At 40.7% G+C, this 25,420-nt stretch overlaps 1 protein-coding gene across 4 annotated transcripts; it reads left to right on the top strand.

Moving 5' to 3' along the window:
• Positions 1-1,163: 1,163 nt before the first annotated feature.
• On the top strand, positions 1,164-25,420 carry RNF219 (ring finger protein 219). 4 transcript variants are annotated; one of them, XM_027880908.1, is made up of 7 exons: positions 1,303-1,320; positions 1,690-1,785; positions 5,886-6,021; positions 7,009-7,100; positions 10,085-10,333; positions 13,436-13,524; positions 23,061-25,420. In XM_027880908.1, exons 2-7 carry the CDS (start codon positions 1,774-1,776, stop codon positions 24,562-24,564), a joined length of 2,082 nt encoding a protein of 693 aa, XP_027736709.1. In that variant the 5' UTR covers positions 1,303-1,320; positions 1,690-1,773; the 3' UTR covers positions 24,565-25,420. The 4 variants fall into 4 exon arrangements, with proteins under 4 accessions (XP_027736708.1, XP_027736709.1, XP_027736710.1 ...); XM_027880907.1 differs by lacking the exon at positions 1,690-1,785 and having other exon boundaries at positions 1,164-1,320; XM_027880909.1 differs by lacking the exons at positions 1,303-1,320; positions 1,690-1,785 and adding an exon at positions 2,762-2,828.

Raw genomic sequence — 25,420 nt, 5'->3', positions numbered from 1 at the left:
GCATCCGTGCAATTCTGCTATGTCAGCCTAAGATACTTTCCTTGTTAATCATTGCATCCACAACTTTACGCTTGCTTGAATTAGCTGCTCAGCATTATAAGCATTTATCATGTGCCTCAGTGTTAAATCACTCAGGTCTATAATTTTCAGCATGTTGTGGTACATTTACAAGAAACTACAGGAATCCTGGGACTGAGGTCAAGTGAGTGGATTCCTAGAGCCTCCTGTCCCACCAGAACTGCTTCCTGGCTGTTCTTATCAGCCCAGAAGGTGCAACACAGAGGCTCCACAATTTGGAGAGTTGTTGGCACAAGCTGGGTGGCAGATACAAATTTTCGTCTGTGAATTTGCCCCTCCGTTTCCATGGATCAGGATCTTCCATCAGATGTTAAGCAAGCATCATCACCCACAGCACCTTGCAGGGCTTGGTGGCTTATCCCAGTCCTCATGTTCTTGCTGGCCTCAAAGCACCTTCTAGTACATGAAGGAAACTTACAAGAAAAATGGGGCAAGACCATTTACAAGAGCATGTAGTAAAAGGACAAGGGGGAATGGGCTCAGACTGAAAGAGGGTAGGTTTAGATTAGAAATCAGGATGAAATTTTTTACTGAGAGAGTGGTGAGGCACTGGAACAGATTGCCCAGAGAAGCTGTGGATGCAGCACCCCTGGAAGAGTTCAAGGCCAGAAAGGACGGGACTCTGAGCAACCCGGTCTACTGAAAAGCATCCTTGCCCATGGTGGTGGAAGTAGATGATCTTTAAGGTCTCTTCCAACTCCAACCATTCTATGATTCTATGACTCGGGGGAATAAAAAGGACTAAAACAGACCATTTACTCAATTCAGCACGGTGAAACCTGCGCATAGGATAAGTTTTATTAGGGTAGAGGAGATCACCCTTGTCACCGCGTCAGCATGGGCACTGCACCAGCGTTCCCCATGGCGCTGTGCTTCCCGAAAGGAAGGCCGCGCGGAGGCCGAGAACTCCATGGGTCCCCCAGGCCCACGACGGGACAGCGGCGGCCCCGCAGAGCCATGAGGGGCCGCGGCTCCCGCCCGCCCCCCAGGGGAGCGCTGCAACAACGCGCGGCTCCTTCCCTCCGCCGGGCGGCGGCTTGGCCCCGCCGGCTCGCCGTACCGGGGCTGGCGGGGGGCCGGGGCCGCAGCGCGCCCGCGGGACTGCCGTGCTCGTGGGGCCGGGCCGGGCCGGGCCGGGCGGGTTGAGCCGAGCCGGAGCGGGCCGCCGCGATGGCGCAGCACGGGCCGAGCGTCACGCTGTCCCTCACGCTGCCCATCACCTGCCACATCTGCCTGGGCAAGGTAACGGCGCCCCCGCCGCACCCCGGCCCCCGCGGCCCGGGCCCGGGTGCGCGACGCGGAAGGCGGGGAGCGGGGCGGTCCGGCCGGCGGCGGAGCTCAGGGGCCCCGCCGTGGCTGCCGTGGCGGCCTGACCCCCTACCGGAGTTGTCTCTTTTAAGGGGAAGGAGGTTGGGGTGAGGGGTCCCTTCTCCCCTGGGGGCCGTTCCCGGCTGCAGCCGAGGTTTGTTGGCCGCACTGGAGTGTCGGGAAGCCAGTGGGAGCGTTCCGGGTGCTGTTGCGGGGGGCTCGGGTCCCGAGGCCGCCCAAACGCGGGTGTGCGGCTCCCTAGGGGAAGGGTTTGAGGTTTGGGTTTTTACCTTCCCGTCCCAGTAAGATGCTGTGCATCGAAACGCTCGGTGAGCCTGTGTTTGAGCGTGGCGCGGTGTTGCGGAGTACAAGTGAAACAAAGAGAGGATGTGTTACCAGGTGGATTTAAAACGTGTTGAGCAGAACTGCAGCAGTCTGGAGAAAAAGTTTCCAGTTTTCTTTTTCTGATCTTTTCTCAGTTCTTTTCTCCCTCAGGAACCAGAGGGCTCTTGGCTAGTCTGTTCCTCTCTAAAAGTCACAGAGCTAATTTCGTAGTGGTCACTAATTGCTTCTCACATTCTTTTCTCATTCCTTACTACTCTTTTTTTTGTTTGTTTTCTTGCTCTCCAAAACAAAACTAACCTCTTAAAGCCTAACAGTAAGAAGCGAAGAAATAGCCTTTTATGTTTCTGCTCAGGGCATTTATTGACTGGTTTGTTTCTGCCTCACCTGGTCTTTATTCCCAGACCTTCTCTGCTGGAGTGATGACAAAAGAGCAGGCACGGGCGCGCTGATTTATAAAGTGGATGTAGCACTGACAATGAAAGTAATCAGACTTTTCTCAAGTCTTTTCTTAATTCTGACAGAGTTACTTTTGGCAAATGTTTACTCATTTCTTGGCTTTTCTGGGGAAGCCGAGCAAGTCTTCCAGGCTGTTGTCTTGCTACCCTCCTTTTCTATTTATCTTTTTAATGAAAATGGAGGAGAACACAAAAGTGTGCCTGTAATGCAGAGAGGAGAGTAGAGCAAAATCAAACCAAGGCATTTTCAATTTGAATCCAATCCTAGTTACTTTGTGACAGATTGGTCAGGTATTCATTCATATATTTCTATAAATCCACTGGGTTATTTCAAGCCATTGTTTCATATTTCCACTTCTTTTCTAAAGTTGGTCAGGAATGGATGTTCCTGAGTTTGTACTGGAAGAGATTTCCACACTCTTTCTTGCTATCTTGCACTGAGATAATACATTATGTCAGTGAATCTATGGGTGCTACCTGTAGTAAAGGTGTTTGAATGCTTTTGGTTTTAGGTGTGTGAAGCTGTTTAAATTTTGCCAAGTTGACAGCTCTGACCGTCCTTTCTTCTTAATGCGCATCTTTGCCTCTAGCTTGGAATTTCATTGAAAAACTTCACCAGAAAAAACTCTTCTCAGAAGTATGGTTAGCATAAGAGAGTTGTTTAGTTTAAATTAAGGAAAATGTCTTGTAAGTTTTGTCCTGTCTTGTAGGGTGAAGCAGAGAGTATTGTGGAGAGTTGACTTAATGTGATGCTTCTGTGGTTTGTAGCATAGGCTTCAAATCCAGTAGAAGGCCCACCCTGCAATCAGAATGTACTTCCTGCTATCCCTGAAAAATTTGCAAAGGTCTGACTGCAAAATAGAAATTACTTGCTTTGTGTAATGGTAAGGTGATAAAAAAAGAGATACTGCAGAGAAACTCATTCAATAACATTGTTTTTAACAAAGCAGAAATCTTGGGCAGGAAGGACACATTAACCCCTTTTGTTAACTTCAGCAGTGTCAGAAAGTATATTGGCAAGATGTGTAAATAACCATTTATAATAAGAGCTAATTGCTTGGATCAATTTCATGTTTGTCACTTGAACATTCTTTTAACAAGGTCTGAGCTGTCTTCTAATGTATCCATATTTATAATTAGTAACCATATCAGAAGCCATCTGCCTTGGACTGTTATGTTTACTTGTCCCAGAATGTCTGAAGGTCTCTCAGACCTGTTGGTTTTGGTGTTGACAGTTTGCTTGGGCCCGAGCACACAGTTCTGTGTTGACTGAAACTGCGTAGGATGTCTGGGGATTTGTTCACTGGTATCAGTGTGTCTGCTTTTCCATGTGCCTACTCCTCTGTTAATCCTGCTTGAAGGTCCAGAAGTGCCTTCAAAGTGACATAGATGTGTATAGGATTTGATTTTGATCTGCACAGGAATTGCATTTTGTGGGAGGGGAAAAATTGGTCAAAAGGAAAGAGGAAATTGCTCAAGATTACCTAGCTGATCAAGTCTTCTCAAATGAGCTGTAGTCTTTGTAGACATTATGGTCAATTAAGGAACTGAAACTGGGCTGTAATTCAAGTAAAATGCTTTTTGAGAATGTCGTGGTCCCCCAACCCCCCGGGCTTGTCACAGTTGATGGCTTAGGAACTGCACGAAGGGCAGCAGCACCCCCAGCCACTGTGTGATATCAGTAGGGCTTTTATTTGGATTGTTTTGTGTAGGTCCTGATCCAACAAAAGTACAAAACCCAGACCTGGAATGAAACCTGTAAAGGTGTGTAAATCAGAAGCACTGTACCCTGGAGAGTAATGTGACTTACTATTTTGTTAGAGATATGGAGTAATCATTCACTTGCAAGAAATGTGCTTCTGTATCAGGTTTGGGGTAACTGGGGGTCTCTTGCTTTCCAGGGGTAAGACTTGCACTCCTGAAATGTCTTTTTCTGTTTGGATTATTTTATGTTATTCTGTTATGTATCTTATCATCACCATCCATATAACTATTCTCAGATTGCTTCTGAGTAAGAAGGAAGTATGGCTAGAGAAAAAGCTCTGGTTTGGGGTGGGGTTTTTTTGGTTTGTTTTTTTGGGGGGAGAGGTGTGAGGGGGTTGTGCTAGCTGCTGGTAAGAAAGCTCTTTTTCTGTTAAAGAAAAGCAGTAAATAACAAGATTTTTAAAAACAATCGAAATTTTAATGGTTAAAATTTTCCAAAGCAGTAGTGTGCTAATGCTTGCAATAATCACAAAAAAATGTTGATTATTACAAAAATCTTCTCCTTAAAGGTGAAGTTCAGTCTCTCTCCATTCAGAACTCCAGTAACTTGAACGTCTGTTTATGTATAGATAATTCCTGTGGCTCCCAGGACTGTCATGTTGGAGATCCTAAAAATATTGTGAATCGTGTAAGAGGCATAGGTAGTGAATTGGATAAGAAGCTGACGGACCTGGGCCTTAATACATATCCACATGTTTTTCAGTGCATATCAGTGTATTTCAGTGGTAAAAAACAGGACACATCTAGTCTGTTTGCCCAAGTGATTATTGGCTGTCATTTCCATGTCCTTGCTTTTCCCTGCCAATGTTTCATTTTACTTTTTAGTTTGACTACTTTACTAATAGAATGAAGAGGAATATCTTGAAAGAGCAGTATCTTGGGAGGTGATGAGGACTTCATTTAAAGTTGAGAGGATTCTCTTGAACTTAGGTTTTAATTGCAGTACAATAGAATCTGAAGTAATATATACTGATGCGTCTGTGTCTTAAAATATGTTTCTTGGGCAAAGAAGGAGTGGAGGAAAAACAAATAATTATTTTTAAGACCCCTAGCACAGATACTAGTGTTAATACATAAGAGATTTTTAGAGTGTGTATTATAGTAAGCTGGAACAGAAGCTGCAATAAGGCATGAAGTCTTTTCCTTCCATGTCATATTTGGTCCCTCTATGCACTTTTACTTTCAAACAGGGTTTATAGTTAAATGACAAGAGAGAATAATGCATTGTCATTAATATTTTCTATAAGTTTGTTTACCCTGCTGTTTCAGAAGGGGAGCGAAAGCTTCTTGAAAGAATCTGTGTCTGATTGGAATATTTAATCCTTCAGTTAGCTGCCCCATTCTTGGGTAATGACTTATTTAGTAGCAATGCATATCTAGCAGGAGGCTTGAATTAGTGATTGCTGGTTCATGTTTCAGCTCTGTGGTTTTGGCCCTGATCCTTTTTAAAGCTGATTTCCATGAAGCTGATTATGTGCAGGCTAAAGTTAATCTGTAACGCTATACATTTCAATGACACCTCTTTCAAGGCAAAGTGTTGGTTGTTGCCAGGAGAAATCCCTCTTTCCCTTACTTTTGAAAATCAGTAAATATGGGTCTTTTGGTCTCCTTCTGCCTCGGGAGGCTAATGCATTTCACTGGAGCAGTTGACTGTAGTTCTTGGAGGTTGTGGGGTGAAGGAAGGGCGCTGCTCCCACATTGTGTGTTAATGAGCTCTTGGACCTTGGTTTGGTGCCATCAGTAATAGGGAAGTTTGGTGTTTGAGTCAGGAGGTCACTCCTAGCTAGTCCTGTGGAACAACACTGTCACTTTCCTGCCAGACCAGACTTGCATTGAGAGATGTAGTTGTGTATTTTTGTATTTTGTTACCTGAGTTTTAAAGTATTCATAGTGTTTTTCTGTTTGGGTTTTTTTTCTCCCCCTTAATACTAAAAGGTCCGTCACCCAGTTATCTGTGTGAACAACCATGTCTTCTGTTCCATTTGTATTGAAGTGTGGCTGAAGAATAATAATCAGTGCCCAGCCTGCAGGATTGCCATCACACCCGACAACCCCTGCAAGGAAATTATAGGTAAGGACAACTATAGGCTTTAAAGTAACTTTCTGGTATTTACTGCTGGAGGAAATTGCTTTGGTCCAAAGATGTCTGGATACCTTTTCGCCTGTATGTTTTTTACCAACATCTAAGGAAGAATTAACTTTAAATCTTTCCAGAAATATAATAAGAATATCTACAAGGTTACAGTTCCAAAGACAACATGTATATTAAGGCTTAGATTATTCAATAGTAATCATACCCCACACCTCTATTGATTTTTTTTAAAATCTTGATTGGATGGGCCCTTAACTGGAAACTGTGTATTCTCACTTGAAGTACTGCACCTATGCATGGCAACCTGCTGACCTAAGAGAACAGCATTTAGCTGAGAAATACCATATCTTCAATCCGGAATCTTGAATGAGTGTGTGGCATTTTTTACATTTTGTTTGTTAGTTTAGTTTGTTTTGTTTGTCACTTCCTCCCTTTTGCTTTATTTTTAAGAAAATTACTCTTAGCACAGAAATATGACAAAGCTACAGCATTTGAATGAGAATCTGAACTTCCAGAGCTAGGAAATACTGCAGTCTTTATTTAATGTAAGATGTCAGCTCTGCTATTTCATTCTGAGAGAAAAATATATCTGAACAATCTCACTTTAATACTTACACTGTCTTGTACTAATTAAATGTAGGCTGGATATTTCACCCCCTCCCTTCAGCTCTGTTTTAATAATATTGTCTTAAATAAGATAGGATTCTGTTAACGAAAATAAAAAGTTAAAACATTTAAAATTTTTCTTCCTGCTGTGAGTCAGGATTTTCACTTCTAAACACCATTAGTAGATACTCAAGTTGAACGTTTTCTGGAAGTGAAAGGACTTTAAATCTCCTGTGGTAGACAGCTGGTCCAATATTAGCTGCATTCATAATATGAAAAGTGCTGTAAGGTGGATTACTAGTATTGAATTGACTGAAGAAGAGACAATACCAGTGCTTCTGTCATCCTGTGTTGCTTTAGGAGGAACAAGTGAAAGTGATCCTATATTTAGTCCGGCAGTCAGGAAACACCTACGTAAAACAAGGCTTGAATTGCTCCACAAAGAATATGAGGTAAGGACAGGGCGGGTGTTGTGACTTTCGAGATGAACTACAGCTGTTAAATTCCTCCATACAAATGGTCCTTTTGCTTTGAGTCCTGCTGGGTTTAATTTGAGTAAAGGTTTATACTGTATCTATGTTAAATTCAGCTACATTAAAATCCCACCTTTTAACTCAGGTTACAAGACAGCATTTGCTGGTGCTTGAAGTGGCCCCACTGAAGTCATGGTAATAGTCTTTCTAGGCTACAGATAGTCAAGTACAGCCAATTCTTTAGTTTTGTGGAAATTCTACCACCAGGTGGTATGGGAGGGTTTTCTTTATGCATACTGGGTTTGGGAGCTTTTTGTTTTGACTTCAATACAAATGCAAACATTTTTTGAAGTAATTCCCTCTTGCTCAGGGAGACTAAATTCCTTCTTAAAGAATATTGTCCACTGTAGCCTTCTGGCATAGGTTAATTTTTAGCGTTATTGTTTCACTGTGTTCTGAAAGTGAGTAAATGCTTCAAAGTGGAGCTCGAATGCTTAACTCTCCTGCTGGAAAAATACTCTCTTGGGAAGAAGATGAGAAGCTGTTAATAAGGAATATGCTTAGTTTGTTTTCTCAGCTGTTGTTCCCTTAGTAGCAGCAGTGTGAAGACATCACATATTTTTGAAGAAAATCTGTCTAGGGGATGAGAATGAGGGAAGGGAAATGGACTCTATATATCTTTAACGCTGGAGAAGTAAAAACTATCTTTTATAACAAGCTTACCTATAGCTAAAGTTCTTTTGTCCTGTATGAGAGAAGAAGTCAGGAGAAAGAGATTTCCTTCCCTTCTATTGAATCGACTCTAAATTCAGACAGCTAGGCATAGAATCATAGAATCGTAGAATCAACTGAATTGGAAAAGACCTCTGAGATCATCAAGTCCAACCCTTGATCCAACACTGCTGTGGTTACTAGACCATGGCACTAAGTGCCATTTCCAGTCTTATCTTAAAAACCTCCAGGGACGGTGAATCCACCACCTCCCTGGGCAGGCCATTCCAATGTCTGATTACTCTCTCTGTAAAAAATTTCTTCCTAATATCCAACCTAAACCTCCTCTGGCAGAGTTTAAGCCTTTGCCCTCTTGTCCTACTGCTGGTTGCCTGGGAGAAGAGACCGACCCCCACCTGGCTACAACCTCCTTTCAGGCAGTTGTAGAGAGTGATGAGGTCACCCCTGAGCCTCCTCTTCTCCAGACTAAACAACCCCAGCTCCCTCAGCCTCTCCTCATAGGACTTGTGCTCAAGTCCCTTCACCAGCCTCGTTGCTCTTTTCTGGACCTGCTCCAGAACCTCAATCTCCTCCCTGAACTGAGAGGCCCAGAACTGGACACAGCACTCCAGGTGTGGCCTCACCAGTGCTGAGTACAGGGGAGGAATCACTTCCCTGCTCCTGCTGGCCACACTGTTCTTGATGCAGGCCAGGATGCCATTGGCCTTCTTGGCCGCCTAGGCACACTGCTGGTTCATTTCAGCTTCCTGTCAATCTAAACTCCCAGGTCCCTTTCTGCCTGGCTGCTCTCCAGCCACTCTGTGCCCAGCCTGTAGCGCTGCAGGGGGTTGTTGTGGCCAAAGTGCAGGACCTGGCACTTGGCCTTGTTGAACTTCATTCCATTGGAGTCAGCCCAACTCTCCAGCTTGTCCAGATCCTCTGCAGAGCCCTCCTGCCTTCCAGCTGATCAACACTCCCCCCCAACTTGATGTCATGTGCAAATTTGCTAATGGTACACTCAATCACCCCATCCAGATCAATCAGTAAAGATATTAAACAGGACTGGGCCAAACACTGATCCCTGGGGGACATCACTGGTGATCGACCGCCAACTGGATGCAGCCCCGTTCACCACCCTCTGGGCCCGGCCCTCCAGCCCATTCTTAACCCGGCACAGAGTGCCCCTGTCCAAGCCAAGGGTTGTCAGCTTTTTCAGGAGTGTATTATGGGAGACAGTGTCAAAGGCTTTGCTGAAGTCCAGTTAGACACATCCACAGCCTTCCCCTCATCTACCAGGTGTGTCACCTGGTCATTAAAGGACATCAGGTTGATCAGACAGGACCTGCCCTTCCTAAACCTGTGCTGGCTGAGTCTGATCCTCTGTCCATCCTGTAGCTGTTGTGTGATTACTTTTGGGATGATCTGCTCCATAACCTTGCCAGGCAGAAGGATAACATAAATATCTAAAAAAACCCTGAATTTAAAATGGCTGTACCCATGACAGGGGCAGAGGCAGGCTTGATTATTTGTGAAAATATGCCTTGAATTTGTGTCTATGCTATATATACTACCTTTAGTAGTCTGACCATGAAGAACTCAGGTATTCAAGTTGGTGAACAGTGGAGAAGACACGCTTTCAGGATAAATTATTTCTTTTATCCCTTTAACAAGCTTTTTGAAAGTTTTTGTTTCTTGTAGCTTTAGACTGCTACAGCTAAGAGCTCTGTGCCTTGCATTTTGAGAGTCTTTCCTAAGGTGTTGCTACTTTGGTGTTGCTGGAGCAGCCTTTTTCAGGCAGTTCTGTCCATTTTGAGTCTTGAGGCTTTCAGCATCTGAACATGTGATGTTTCCAAATGATATGAGAGAAACACTCTTATAAAACAGCAAATGAGTCAGCAGAGGACAGCCTTAAGAACACTCCTGATACAGGAAATCCTCTCACAGAGTGCCCTAATAATAGATTCATGTTGCTGAATGCTTTGAAGCTTTTGGTCTGCCCACCAGTTTGTTCAGGGTCCTTTATGCAGTCAAGGGATTCCCTTCACTAAAGTCTTCACTATGCTTGAGTGTGCAGGTTGATTAAAGTGCTGCCTAGAGCATGATACGTAAGCATACTTAGATATATATGTAAGTGAAGGCACGCATCTGGGCTTGCCAGAACCCATGTTTCCAAAGTGCTGTGGGAACTTTACAGTATTATTCAATTAATCTCACAAATTATTTTAATTTCTGTGAATTTCTGACACCTTTAGGATGAAATAGAATCCCTGCAAAAAGAAGTAGAAGATCTGAGAGGTAAAAATCTCAGCTTACAGACACAGCTGAAATCTCTTCTGGATCCTACAACATCAGCTTTGTCTTGCCAAAATGAGGAAACTAGCCTGTCAGCAAATGAAGCAAATACCAGTGGCCCAGAAACAGCAGAGGAATGGAGCAAAAAGCTGAAAGCTGCCAATGATATGTATGAAAAACTGATGGATAATGTGGAAAAGCTAAAGGAGGTAATAAATGCAATAAACACATTTCTTCAGCTATCTTGTAGTGTAACTGTTTTGTGTTAGTTAAATGGGAGTGAGAGCTAGCATGACCTCTGGGTACTTCATAGATCCAGAAGAAAGAAAAAAAATTGAATTCCAGTGACTGTTGTTGTATCATAGTATTTCCATATAGGCCTTGCAAGCGTCAGATGTTATTGCTTGTTCTAGTGAGTCCTGTATGTGACTGCTCTTCAACTCCTCCGTCACTCTATGACTGTGTAATTGGATTACAGTAGCACTTGTCAACAGTATTGATGACCAGATTTTTCAGGCTTGCAATAATCTATATAATATATCTATTTTACAACATTCAGTGGGCAAACACAGTACAGTTGGCTGAGGCAGATTTTGCACTATTGCCCTCCCTGCTAGCCGATATTTTTGGTGCAATTTGCTGAGACAGAGTAACTTGACCCTTTGACCAAAAATAGACAAGCTTCAGCATTTTATGACCAGAAGATCCTTTACTGGAAACCTGCAGCCTTTTTATACATCTTGATGTAATATTAAAAAACAATCTGATACTGCAGAAGCAGGGATGCAGGACATAGACCTGTGAAAATACATATAAATAAAAATATCTTGCAAAATATACCTGTGGGCACAAGAAGGATCACCTCAAAAATTGAAGAAGAGTGGAATTTCAAAATTAATTTGAAATCAAGGTAGAAAGAACTGGACTTGCATTTATTCAAAATGCTGCCTTTATTTTTCCTATTAACAATTCTGAGTTACCTCTTACAAAAACGAAGTGTGATGTGTTTAGGACTCTTTTTTTAACTTTTTAAGTATTAATAGTGTTCACACTTATATGCTACAGACTCAGAGGCACACATTATACTGTTCTGCCATTCTGTAGTTGATAGGACATTTCTAGGACCCCAGGAGCTTCAGAATCAGTTGTAGATGGGAAAAGGGGATTCACAGCAAGAAGTTCTTGTCTGCCTATTTTTTTTTGGTTTTTAACTTTTTCCCTAGGTAAGTAAAAAGAAGAATATAGCAGGAACTGAAAGAAAGGTTTGTTTGGGTATTTTTTTCAGTGTAACTTCAGTCTTAACAAGAAAAAGGGTTTAAGTTTATGGAATCTCTAAATTTGGTTAAGGGTTAGAAACAAATAGAGGTTTAGATGGGTTTTAGAGAACAAGCTAAACTGTTGTCCTAGAATCATTTAGGTCAGAAAAGACCTTTAAGATCATTGAGTCCAACGCTCTTCCCATCTTTTCCCTCTTCAATAGCTGCTCAATTCCATAAGCTCTCCTTTTAAACCTTGTCTCAGTTGTAAGCATGCACTGAGCAGTTCAGTCTGAACAGCAAGACCTCTTTCCCACACACACGCAGTCTGGAAACAGGAACCTTCTTATCCATGAAAGTGCCTCTCCCAGGAGTTTCAACTGTACATTGCTTGCTAGTGAGACACAGTCCCTCCGCAAATGTGCTTGCCATCAGTTTCTTTTTCAAAACCAGACTGAGTCAGGAAATAGCAACCACTTTTATTGTTTAATGTCCTAGAGCAGACAAACGTAGGAATGCCCAAAGTAGGCGTTATTGCTTTGAGTGCAGTGGAGTCATAACAAGCATGGGAGTGGTGAAACAAACCCAAGAGTAGAAATACTGGACAAAGTATACTCATTAAAAAAGCAGTTACATGAGCTTATTAATCTAGACATCATACTGCAAGTTGGGATCCCTTGCAGATTGCTGCCTTGGAGGGTCAAGCACTCTGGAGGAAGGACACCAAAGAAGTTCAGTCCTGCCTTGCCATGTGCCAGGTGGATGCCCTGCCTACCAAGGCTACGCAAGTCACAAAATGTTTTACTTGATTATGTGGTTGGGGGATCTGTCTCTGGAAAGAGGAAAAGGTCTTAGCCATATTGTCAAATGGAACTTCTTTGAAACTAAGGTTTCCTGAATTCTTACTCATTGTTTTCAGGGTAGTTTTTTGTGCTCTTATTTTTTAAATACCAAGTAGTTAACACTCAGGCACCTAAGGTCTGGGCTCACCACTCGCTTGTCTTCTTTACCAAAGGTCTCTAGTTATTCTTTTTGCCCTTGGGAATATTTGATGTTGGGGAAGCGGGACATTAGTTTATTTTTTTCCTCTCTGTTCTCCCTACCCCTCACCTGGAAAGATTGCTAGGGATATTTGTGTAAGCATTTAAAGTTTTCTGCCTCTCTTCTTGCTCTGTTTGATGCTTTTGAAAAAGTACCTTTCACTCCTGAGCCCAGTTGCATACCTCCTTCTTCAGATCTAACTCTACATCATACTTTTATTATGCGGTGAAAGTGTTATCTAATTGAGATTATGAGTTACAAGTCCTGGACTGGTGGTGCTGTTTTTAGCATACAGAGATTCAGCAGACTACGAAGTGCAAAGAGTATATTCTGATTGTTAGGATGGTGGCATTCATTGTTCTGAAACAGGGTGGCAGAAAAACTTCTCTTTATAGGAAGTGTCTTGTTAAGGAGGATGTCTGCTAAACTGAGAAGAAGGAATTGACCTCAATTCAAGGAGTAAGAAGGGTTGTGAATCAGGAATCTTAATCACAACATCCTGGAAGAAAGTGAAGAAAGACTGCAAATAGCTTGTCGTAATGCATTTACATCCGCGGGATAACTATGCTTTAAAAACAAGCCAAAAAACCCACAAAGTAATGTTGCTCTAATTTGGAATGGGGGAAGCTGTTCAACATTAGTTTTGCTGATACCTGCACATTGTAATGTTAATGTACTTAACGTATTTAGTCATGTGGAAAAAAAAACATGGAATTGCCATTAGTACATCTCCTTAATGACTTTCTGTGCTAACTAACATTGCTGTGTTTATTTCCCTAGATAGGACACTTGCAATGTATTTTGGGAATATAAATAAAAAATGTCTGTTCACTATTCAGTTTTGCAAACCATTTCCCATGGTGATTTTTAAGTGGTGTCCCTGTCTGAAGGCTGTTTCCTGCCTTCACATTTCTAGTTCTGTCTCTTTAAAAAGGAGAAACAGCTTGTCCTATAAATATTAGAAGTCATTTCTGTTTTACTGTATACTTATTTTTTTCCATTTCTTTTCCTTAGGCAAATAAGAAACTGAGCATGGAAAACAATAACCTTTTAAGAGAGAATTTGCGACTAAAGGCTGAAGTTGATAGTAGATCACCCCAAAAGTACGTGAATATTTTAAAAGCTACCATATTTTATTTATAGACTGTTTAACTGTTGTAGGACTTCAGCCTAAAACTGTGGTGGTGTACATGGTGTTGCATATGTGTCTCCAGGTAGTCTTTGGAATTTTTATCCTCATGGACTTGGGTGAAAAATGTGACTTAGGAAATAGCAGCAAGTGGGTGAAAAATGCATCTTAGAGAATAGAAGCAAGTCTACAGTGAAGGAATATGACTTGACTACAACTGCTATTCCTTGTGTTACCTGGCCAATATTGAAGGAGTGGATTCATTTGTTGCATTCTACAGTTAAGTTGTTCCTGGCAAATTTCTAAATCTGATATATGGTCAAAGTAGAACGTCTCTTACTAAGTGCAGATGTTCTGGTTGCTTGTGTTTGGGTTTGTTTTGTTCTTCCTTTTGCTGCCTTCGAGGTTTGTTTTGTGGGGTTAGGCTCCCTACTCAAGGAACGTTTCTGATAGCTTTGTGTCCAGCAGCATATGTACAATTAAGCCTCTGCAGCATGAGACCATCATTCCCAGAACTGACACCTATGTTTAATACTCTGTCATAAAGACTTAAAACACCAATGACAATGCCCTCAAAAAGCAGAAACTTTGCCATACTGCTTAGAGCTGTGTTGTAAGGTACTGTTCCTTGGGAGTACTTTTTGAAGCAATATATTGATATTTTTAAAGTTGTGTTCCTTTCTTTCATTAGCTTTCTACCGTTTCTCTGTCATTGGTTTAGAAAGTAGAAAGTTAATAGCAGTATTGGCCAAAGGTTTATACAGAGCTTTTGAGGTAGTGGGTTTGGAGGCACCTGCGTAATATGAGGAAGAGAGCTCTCTGGATTTTGTTCTAGTTCACAACTCACCTGCTGGAAGATAAAATTCATCCTTATAGAAGAGCTTACTTGCCAGACTGCTTTTCATTTGAGACAACAGAAAAGAAGATGCCTGATCCTTGGACTGTGAATACATAAAAGTACATTCTGCCCTAAAGTTCCTAATAAGATAGAGCCCTGTATAAGGTCTTGGCGATGGCTTTTATGACATGGAATATCTTTTCCCATAAGATTCAAGAGTGAATTGGCAAGTATGGCAAACTTGAAAACTAAATAAATTTAACTAAATAAATCCTAGAAAAGAAGAGCTAGAAAAGACCAGGTAATCTGAATTGATTTTTGCTTTACTGATACTAGGTAAACTCCCCAGTGGAGAGAATTTCCTTTTCTTCTAGCTTGTGCATGCTTTACCATGGTCAGAAAAAATTAGATGTCTGAGAGGCAGGGGTGTGAAGAATTAGTCTTTGTTGCAAGCCAGTTATTTTTCCATCTTTTCCAGTTTTGCCTGTCATTTTCTTCTTTAGAGGCACAGATGTAGCCAAATGTTATTAGAAATTAGACAGTTTCAAGATCTGTCTTGCAACCCATATGCCAGCTAGATTTGCCTGTTTATATCTCTGCTATTAGGTTTTTTTTATTATTTTTTTTTAATCTCCAGTATCACATCCTGCCTGCCTATTGGGAATTATCTTTGACCCATGCTAACTCTAGAACTGTGCATAGGATTTAGGACATGAGTTGAATCAGGTTTAACCTAGGCTAGGAACAGTTCAAATGCTTCAGGAGTTTGTATGTCTGTACCCTGATTCTGTTATATTCAGTTTTGGCTTTACTTTGGGCCCAGTGGTGTGCTACAAGAATTTAGGTATATGCAACAAAAAACTTGTCCTGGAAGAAACCTTTCAGCACATTAAATTTAGCAATTTTGCTTCACCCTACCTATACCCATTCATTCCTAGTTATGTCTTATAGACTGAATTTGTCCAGTTCTTCTAGATAAGTGGAACTTGAGAGAAAAAGTAAAGTTCTGTTAATTTACTTTTGCTCTGCTCTCAGGGGTCTCCAGTGTCTATGGTTTTCTGAAGCAGTAAATCTTAAAACTGGGTACTAGATTACAAGTCTCAGTAGCACTAACTAGAGCAGAAAAGCTATCTTGTGTCTTCTAAAACATCTTATATCTTACAATACCTTTTTTGTTGTTTCCTTTAACCTGACACTTCTAGCACAAATGGCCAGTACTAGTTGTGTCAAATAGTTACTTAGAAAGTTTCCTTCCTACCTCATTTTGCATTTGTGCTGCTATGTCTCCTTTCAGAGTGTGGGAGTTAACCTATTTACTGGCTTTCTTCAGGTTGATGTTTTGATGCATGTCAAACTTCATTCTTTCAAATTCCAGATGCATCTTTCAGGTGGTGGGAAGTCTCTCCCATCTTAGTGTTGTTAGCAGAATTTTTAAGGTAACTTTCATCCTTGTGGTCATCAGTCTGGTCAATATTCAGACCAGACCTAACATCAATACATTTTTTTGAAGTTCTTTCAGCTCTGATAGCAAACTTTGGTAATATCAAACAGGTCTTTCAGCTGGGTTTCACACACTGAACAGGGCTTGCAATAAATGTCTTGCTTATGAAATCAGAATTGAAAGCATAAGCGTCAGAGCCCAACAATGTCACTAGAATTAAAAGTTTCCATGCAGGTACATTGATTTGTCAGTACAGTTGTTCCGGTGTGCTTTATTCAGTAGTTTTCAGAAGGTAATTTTTGGAAAAGTTCCTGAATGAGTCTCTAGTGCAATTTAAAACAGCTACTGAATTAGATCTTTGTCATTTACTGTCACAACCATTGTTTCATTTGTCAGGTAATCCTTAGCTTCAGAGTTTCAGGTATGGATTCATGCTTAAACAACTGACTAAATTAACTAAATAAAATTCATAAGAAATTTTTTTTTAAAGGGTTTGTCAGTATTCAATCCCCATATCCCGAGTGTATTTCATAAGGACACTGGAGCTGAATAGCAAAACTTAAATTGTTTTAGTGGACTTTGCTTTACAGCAGAGGAAACACTAATGGCAGGTGAATGATCCCTTTGTAACACAGACTCTACCTCTTACATCACAGGAAAAGTATAATTACCCTTCTTCAGTGGTCAATAAAAAACTTTCCTTTTATCATAGTCTTGAGTTGTTTTTTCTTTGTTCGTATCCATTAAAACCTGCCGAAAAATGTCATGTATGTCAATAAAATTGATATTTCAGCCATCTCAGGGATTTTACACAATTTTTAAACTGATGATGCTGATTGATTAGCTTTTTATTTTTTTTCCTCAAAACATTTTTAAGAGTAGACCTTCACCAGAATTTCATAACATCATGTAGTTGGGACAGAGGTCTGACAGGCAAATAGAGGTAAGTTTCTTGCTCTGATTTTTATCAAAGACCTCCACTTGTCTCCCATTTCTCAGGCACATCAGACTGATTGGTGGTTGTTGTTTGCTCTTTGTTTACCCTTTCTCCTGATGAATTTTCAGTGACTTCCATTTTCTCAATGTGGAACAAGAAAACTTCTAAAACTTAAGTTTTGCAGGATGATAAAGCCCTGTTACTTCCAGCTCTACTTAAAATAGAAAACTGTTAGGTCTATTGGCAAGGCACTGTGGATCTAAAAGCATTTTTGGCAAAAGGATGTTTGCTTTTTACCTGAAGGAAAATAACTAGCAAGTCCATCTACTCCAGGGTATAGTGTATTTTATGAATGGTTAGATTCAAATTAGCTTGAACCAGACTTCTAGGCTTCCTAGGAGCCTTTTGCCTAAATATTTAATTCCTTCTGCCACTTAAAATCCCAGTCTGAAAAACTATCTGTAAAATGCAGAAAACTGTTGCATTATCTCTTTTCCCTGGTTTTGTGTTATTGTTGTAGTTTGAAGAGGGAGAAGGGGTTCTCCATCTCCAGTTTTACTATTTCTCTTGTCTAGATTTTGACATCAGGTACTTGTACACTAAAATCTAAGGCTGTTGACTTTTTGGGTCATTCATTACGACACTGAATTTTTTTCTAACTCAAATACATCTGCTCATGCCAGAGTTTTTAATTCAGTCTGCATTTTACTGAGCCTACAAATAACTTCTAGTAACCTGTGTCCAGGGTGCAGAAGGTAAGAACTTTGCTTTCTTCCTTGATAGAAAACTGGGCTCTGTTCTTACCTCTCCACAAGTTTGTTATTCCAGAAGAGTGACCATTTTCAAAGACCAGCTGCAGTGTGGCCTTAAAAGTAAATAGGAGAACATAGAATAAAGTAGCCTTCAAAACAACTCTTGATTTCTTGAGTCATAGCATTAAATCCAGAGGAAGCACTCACTCCAGTCTTAAAGTCTAAAGGTCTAAACCTTAAGCAGATGGTAAGGACGTTCAGATCACACTCTGGTTTTGTGGGTTTTCCGGTAGGGGGTTTTTTTCAGTAATTCTGAAGTAATTCTTTCTGGCTTATGCTGTTTGCTGACCCTGGGTATAATCTGCCTTTTTTATATGGAAAACCAGTGCTGCTTCACTGAAAGATGTTAAAATGCTTGGAGAAACTTTGCATGTTTGTCTAAATTCACCCAATTCCCTAAGTGAAAGGGGAAGCTCATTTCAAAGAATGTGCCTGGCTTGTCTGTTCTGTTCAAATCCTGCTGCTCTACAGTCATCCAACGAACAGTATATGTCTTGACCCTTTTTTTTTTTTTTTTTTTTTTTGCTTGCTAGGAAAAGGCCCCTGTCTTACAGTAACTCTTTTTTTCTTCTTAAACATACCTGTGCAAATATGACGTAGTTTTAAGGCAGTTTTGTATAAAACCTGGGATATTGTCTGATCTACAGAAACAGGAGATCACCTTTCATAGGTGATGTAGAGGGGGATTGCAGAAGTTGTTCACATACAGCTGCATCTGGTATTCGATATCACAGCAGGGCTGTAGAAGCTAGTAAGGCTTTCAGCTGGTTTGTTCTTGGATTTCCTGCCTCTTTCTTCCCACCTAACTGTAGAACCCAAGGGAATATGTGAAAACTTGTATCTACATAATGGAACTGGGTTTGGTTGTACACTCTGGCATTGCCCTTATCTCAAACTGTGACAGGCCCTGACTGTGCATTGTCTTTTTCCACTTTTCCCTCTTTGTTTCCTTTGGAGTATGGATCATGCTCATGCATCCTGAGCTGCAGGGTGGCCCCCAGCCTGGGCCATCAGGTGATTAGAACTGGAGAGTCAATTTCCATAGCATCCTTGCAGCCTCAGTCTTCTTCAGTAAGTGGTTATACAAGAAAAGTTTGTTGCAGCTACTTACTATCCACAAAGGGAAATGTTAGTGTGAGGTTCTGTGGTTTTAAACTGAGTTGATATCACTTAAGGACTCAACCAGACAGATGTGCTACAGTTAGTGGTCACTGATGTGTGAGAATAAAACCCTAAAGCTGAATTTGCAGAACTGATAGATAAGAAGAGAAGAAACAACTAAAGAAATTCTTTTTTCAATTTCCCAGACAGTTTCTAAATGGACTTGGTCAGAAGTTGTCATGGTTTAACCCCAGGCAGCAACTAAGCCCCACATAGCTACTCACTCACTCCCCTCCCAGGGTAGAGGAATGGAGAAGTAAAGGTGAAAAAACTCATGAGTTGAGATAAAGACAGGTAAATAGGGAAAGCAAAAGCCATGCACAAGCAAAGCAAAGCAAAACAAGGACTTCATTTACCACTTCTCACAGACAGACAGGTGTTCAGCCATCTCCAGGAAAGCAGGGCTCCGTCACATGTAACTGTGACTTCAGAAAACAAACACCATCACACCCTTCCTTCTTCTTTCCCCAGCTTTATATTCTGATCACAATGCCTTATGGTGTGGCATATCCCTGTGGTCAGCTGGGGTCAGCTGTCCCAACTGTGTCCACTCCCAGCTTCTTGTGCACTAAAACATCTCTGTGTTGTCAGCATTGTTTCCATCACAAATCCAAAACATAGCCCCATACTAGCTATTGTGAAGTAAATTAACTGTATCTCAGAAAAAAGCAGGATAGGAGTACTCAAACATAACTGAGGGAGCAGTTGTGGAATAATGTGTTAGTTCTTCTTGCTCACTGTAAATGAGAGCTGACTGTAGCTTTCTGTCAAGTTAGAATCATGTTGGGTCAAGAAAAAGGACTCTGATGGAGGAAAGACCCTGAAATTTGGGGTTCAAGTGTTCATCTAGACATCCAGTATCACCTTAGACACTGTAACATATCCAATACACCTTCCTGGGGCTGGTAGCTGTGACACAGGGTCTACAGAATACGTGTATCCTTCCAAAGTGATAACTGGAGGCCAGCAGTCACGTAAAAGATTTTAGGTGATCTAAAATGTCATTAAGTGTCTGTGTTGAAGAATCCAAATCCCACCTGGCATGTCTTTCTGTTCACTTTATGAATGACCACTTATTTCTCTAGGCTTTCAATTTTCTATAGAAAGGATGCATTCAGCACATGTGCATTGAGATCCAAAGTCATTGTTTCAGTGATGCAAATGAAGAACAAGTCTTTGTCCACGTGTGAGGGTCTGGCTTTCCTTCAGTATATGTATGCTCTTTATCACATGTATACTGAATACCTTAGCTTCTACTGAAGAATGCATCAACTTGTTACTAAGTGTAAAATAGTTCAAATACTTCGGGAAATTTATCTAGATTGTCAGGTGAAACTTAAATTTATTTTCATATAACTGTACTGCATACTATTGGTAGTATCAGACCATAATTTTTTCATTTATAACAGCTCACTATACTTCTGAAGGGAAAAGAGGAGGAAATCTCTTATGAGTGGTTTGGTTTGGGGAGATGAGCAGGATTCTGGCTTCTTTAACCAAAATGTGAATGCCTTAAACCCTCTGCTGACCTTCTAGGTCAGTCAGTAGAACACCTATGTCATGCTCTGGTCTGGAGTAATTGGCTTAAATATGTGCATAGTAATAGGGCTGTCTTAAAAATCCATGTCCTTGAAAATTTGGGAAATAAATGCATGCGAGTCTCAAAGCAGGAACAAAAAGCAATTACTGTTCTTTGCCTAACTGCAGAAATAACTTTGTAGGCAGTTTGTCATATGTTTCATTTCTGAAAACCAAAATTCCCAAGCACATCCCTCTGCAACAATTAACATATTAGTGATGCTATTTGCCTTTGAACAACATACTGTATTTTTTTAACCTGAGGACACTTGTTATAAAAGTTACACTTGAGAATACAGTGCTTCTTCCTCATAAGCAAATCTCAGACTGTCACTAATGCTATTTGCATTAAATAAACATATTACACCATTCTTCCATTAAAAAGGAATTACCAGGTATGCATATAAATGTAAACATGTTTTAATTTTTATGTCAGAGTGTCTGTTACAGCAGACTCGAGAAAATCTTGCTTATTTTACAGAAGCATTTTTCCCTTTCTCTCACTTGTCTGTTCAGCTAAATTGTATTATTGCATTATCTTTCTGTCTTTTATTAAGCAGTGTAGGGTTTGCACCTGTAAGATAATGTGAACAGGTCTGTTAGAGAAGGGCAAAATAAATACTTTTGGGTCATCTTAAGAAGTGGGAAAGGTCTTGCTTGGGAAAGGTCTTGACTCCTTCCATATTGTAAAGCAAAATCTGTGTTCCTTTAACTGAAGGAGGAAATAAGCCAAAATGTGTTGTATAGGAGGATGCTTGTTTCATGTAACCCACTTCACCTGACAATACAATGGAAACATTGAGCTGTGATTCTGCTTTTATCTAGTTTCATAGGGGAGACAGAAAGTTGTCTGTGCCTTTTTTCCCATTCCCCTCATGTGTGCAGCTAGAAGTGGAGAAAGTGCTACAATCGGTTGAGAAAATTTTCTGGAGCATAAGCAAATGAAAAGTGTTCTGTCTTCTTTTTTATGAACACAAAGAAAATTGGGCAGAGCTACTGTGGAGGTGGGGAGATCCTTGCCTCGATTGTGTTCCAATCCAGCCAGCTTCTTGTAGGGGAAAAAAAAATTCTTACTAAATATAAATCTTGGCATTTTTTGTCAGCCAGGTAGTGAGTGGCACATACCAAAACTCCGTGAAGCTTAGGCTGATCTGATTTTACAAAACATCTAATAGCAGTGCTTTGACAGAACTTAGACTGTTGTGTGAATCTTACCCACCACGGACCCATCTACACCAAAGTCTTCAGAGTTCTTCAAATATACAGAAGCAGTTGAATGGTGAAATATATCAGTAGATCCAGTCACTTGTGCCCGATTTGTTTGCGGCTTGTGATACCCGTTATTCCTTTCCCCAGCTACCCACTTAATAGTATTGCAGTTGTCAGCATACAACAGTTTCTTGCTGCTTTGGGCTCATGAATTAGAAGAAATAGAATACAGTTTGATTGATTGCTGGAAATGCATGCATGCATCCATGGATATTTTGCCAGTATAGTTGCAGGCCACAGATATACCACCTTCAGATTTCACTGTTCTAAGGGTTGCAGTGGGAGCATTTTGTGAAGAGGTGAGGGGATGGAATGGGGAAAATGGAATGTAAATTCACTGTGACTCTGAGGGAGGGACAGGCAGACAGACAGAGAGAAAAGGTAGAAATTCCAGGCAGTGTTTGTGCTGGAAGAGTGAATATAAACTTACGCTGTAACACAGAGATGCAAGATGGGAAGTGGAGATTTAGTGTAAGCCCACATACAGAATTGTCATTTCTTTGTGATATAAAACCTTATTTGTCAGAGTTGCAAGGTGACTGCAGGTCCTTCCCTCCTTTCTAAAAATACCAGAACTTTAATTGTTATTTTCGTTTTATAAATTGAAAGCCTTGGATGGAGCAGGGAATTCCCTGGTGCTCACCTGTCAGTGACAGGTTAGAATTAGTCAGGGCATATAGCTGAAACCTTCACCTGCCCTCTGGGGAAGGTCAGTCTTGAAAGCTGGTGGAGGATGGGGGAAGGCAAGTCCGTATCTTGGCAGTTGAAAATGTGCTCAAGCTGGAAGCCCCACAAATACACAACTTTCACAAACCACAAGTGGCAGGTTTTTGTATTGGAGTCAAGGTAGAAATTAGATTCTTCCAGTTGTAAAGCTCAAAAAACAAGTAACTCTGAAGTAAGTGGATATACTGTCCACAGAACGGAGGAGGAAAAGCTGTATATCTAACAGGAACATAATGGAAATGGTCTATATAAGTATTTAAACCACATCAAAGGACTATTGCATTTTCTGCATTTCATATTGGCATTTTGTATTTGACAAGGTGACATTGTGAAAGAAATGTGTTGTAAAACACTGCTGTACTGTAGGAAAATGATTGAATGTAAATATTTCAAGATGTGGACCACTGTTCAAATGTTATCATAAATCTTTGCCATTGTTTTAGGGGATAATTCTTCATGCATATTTGAGTTGAATTGATAGAACCAGCCCCTGGAAGGGTAATCTGTGTGTTTTTGCCTCGCTACCACTAATTTTTTTAATTTTGTCTTTTTGCATATCACCTTCACTTGTATGTTATTTGTGATGATTTTAGTATTCTTTTCATAATTAACAGAGAAAAGTTATAACTTTCGTTTTCAAATTACCACAGTGTTTAATCGCTTTGCTCTGTCTTCAAATTAGCTTGCAAGGCATCATGAGAATGTCTTTTTCCAGCTTAATATTTTCTTTCTTTTTTACTCATTGCAGGTTTGGTAGGTTTACAGTAGCTGCACTTCAGTCCAAAGTGGAACAAAGTGAACGTGAGATGAACCGTCTGAAAAAGGCACTGGAAAGAAGTGATAAATACATAGAGGAAATGGAATGTCAGCTTTTACAGCTCAAAAATGCGGGCAAAGGAAGCCAGACAGTGAGTGCTGTTAGTGAGAGCGCACTTTCCACAGATACTGAAGGAGGTGAGAGCAGTGAAGATGCAACTTGTTTGAAAACCCCAGTTGAGGAGAAAAAAACTTTGACTACCAGTCAAAGTCCTGACAGTCTTAAACAGCTGGCAAGTCGTGGAACTTGTTTAAGCTCTTCTAGTCAAGATAGTTTGAATAGCTCAAATACCCAGCGGGCCACAGAGAAAGAACTATTTCCAAGATGTCACAGGGTTGTCCTGGATGAAAATAGTACAAATATGGATGCCTGCTTAGAAGAGCAGTGGAATAAAATTGAGGAATGTACCCCATATAAGGATGAAGAACTTTATGATCTTCCACCACCATGCACACCTTTTCTGTCTCTCAGTCGCCTTCAGTTGAACACTCCTGATGGAAAAGAAAGTGTAAGGAAACCATCAACATTCCTGAGAAAATTGAGATTTGAAGAGTTTCATGGCACTTCAGATGGTGGCAGCAAAGCTTCTCCTGAACGCAGCACAAGCAGCTGTAATAGTCAAAAGAAGCTAAACTGTTTTACTACAGGAAAATCAGGGTTTTGGGGCACCTGCCCAACAAATTTTGCTGAAAACTTAGATTTTGAGGAATCAGAGCAAAATTCAGTGGCTGATCAGTCAGATGAGACAACAGCAAAGTCCGGTGATAAAACGAATTCTTGCTTACCTAAAAGGCTACATACTCTCTGCTCTTCGGAAATGAATCGCACAAGAACCTCCAGTGAGGCATCTATGGACGCTGCCTACCTCGATAAAATTTCTGAGTTGGACTCAATGATGTCCGAGTCAGACAACAGCAAGAGTCCATGCTATAATTTCAGGTCCTCTGATCTTGATAATTCTTCAAAGTCAACAGAGTGCCCTAAGCTTCTGAATGGAACTGAGAAGAAACTGGAAGAAATGAATGAGGAACAGACAATGAAGTGTCCAGAGACAAGTGATCTAGCAGCTGATAAAACTGGCTGGAAACCTGCTATGTTTTCCAACCTCTCCCCATCTGACCTAGATATGAATGACCCCTTTCCGCTGTTTACAAGCCAAAATGCAGTGGCTAGTGGTAGCAAACCTTCAAACTCTTTATTTCAAAGGGAGTTTTCCCCAAGTGTACTGTTCAGTAACTCACAAAGGTTGTTTGAGGAACAAAAGGTTGGTTCCTGTTTTTTGAAAATGTCATCTGATCTGCACAGTCAGCTTAGTCCTCCTTGGGTGTCTTCCTTTACAGCTGAAAGGAAAAATAAAAATGTCAGTCAGTCAACCAAGAGGAAAATTCAAAGCAGCCTTTCCAGTGCTAGTCCATCAAAAACCACCAAAAACTGACTCGTCTTGGAAATCAAATGTGATTTAAAGTGATAAACCTGCAAATGTTTAATATTTACAGGTGAACTGAATTTTTAATAACTTCATGCAATCTGATCCTGTCATTCTCAGCTATGTGAAAACTGAACATTCCCTTGCCCATTGCAAGCTCTTTCCTAGGCAAGAACCATTCCAGATTCTTTTCTTTGACTGGGCATTTTATGTACTTGGAAGTTTGGGGGTTTGGAATGTTCTTTTGTTTTCAGACTACATGCTCTTCCAGTTGTGAGCACAGCTAATGGCTCCCTTGAACAGGAAGTTCTAAATGGACTTACCAAATCAGTCATTCCTGTAAGAATTAAAGGTTACGTTTTCTGTTCCTAAGATTGTGGGTTTTTACACGTAAGGCAGCTACTGGCTGTATATCCTATGGATTCATGAAGTTGCTATAAAACAACGTTAGCTTTGCCGTAAAACTTTCCTCCCAAAGGAAATGTTGCTGCTCAAAGTGTTTCATAGCACTGTACGGTACTGAAGCTCTTGTTTTAGGTGAGTATAAGAGAGCAGCCTTTCTTTTCAGGGTTACAGCACTTCAGTTAGAAAACATCTCTTCTTTAACACTGCAATCATGGTTTGTCTTTTTTTGGAGTTAAGCACAATTTTTAATTTAGTTCCCAAAAAGCATTGTTATTCTAAGTGTGTTTAGTATGCCTGTATAGACCATAAAAATGGGTTTGTATGCTAATGACTTGTTTACCTAATGTGCACTGAACATCTTACATTAATACTGTACCATTTCACATTAATACTGCATGCTTTTCTATGTGAATTGAATAAAACATGTTATAAGCACTGTAATCCTTGATGTTGCCTCAAA

This window comes from Empidonax traillii, unplaced genomic scaffold (assembly GCF_003031625.1).
Source record: "Empidonax traillii isolate 1590-97213 ecotype Southwest subspecies unplaced genomic scaffold, ASM303162v1 scaffold78:size1262613, whole genome shotgun sequence".
Lineage (NCBI taxonomy): Eukaryota > Metazoa > Chordata > Aves > Passeriformes > Tyrannidae > Empidonax > Empidonax traillii.
This window is presented reverse-complemented; position numbering and strand designations above follow the sequence as displayed.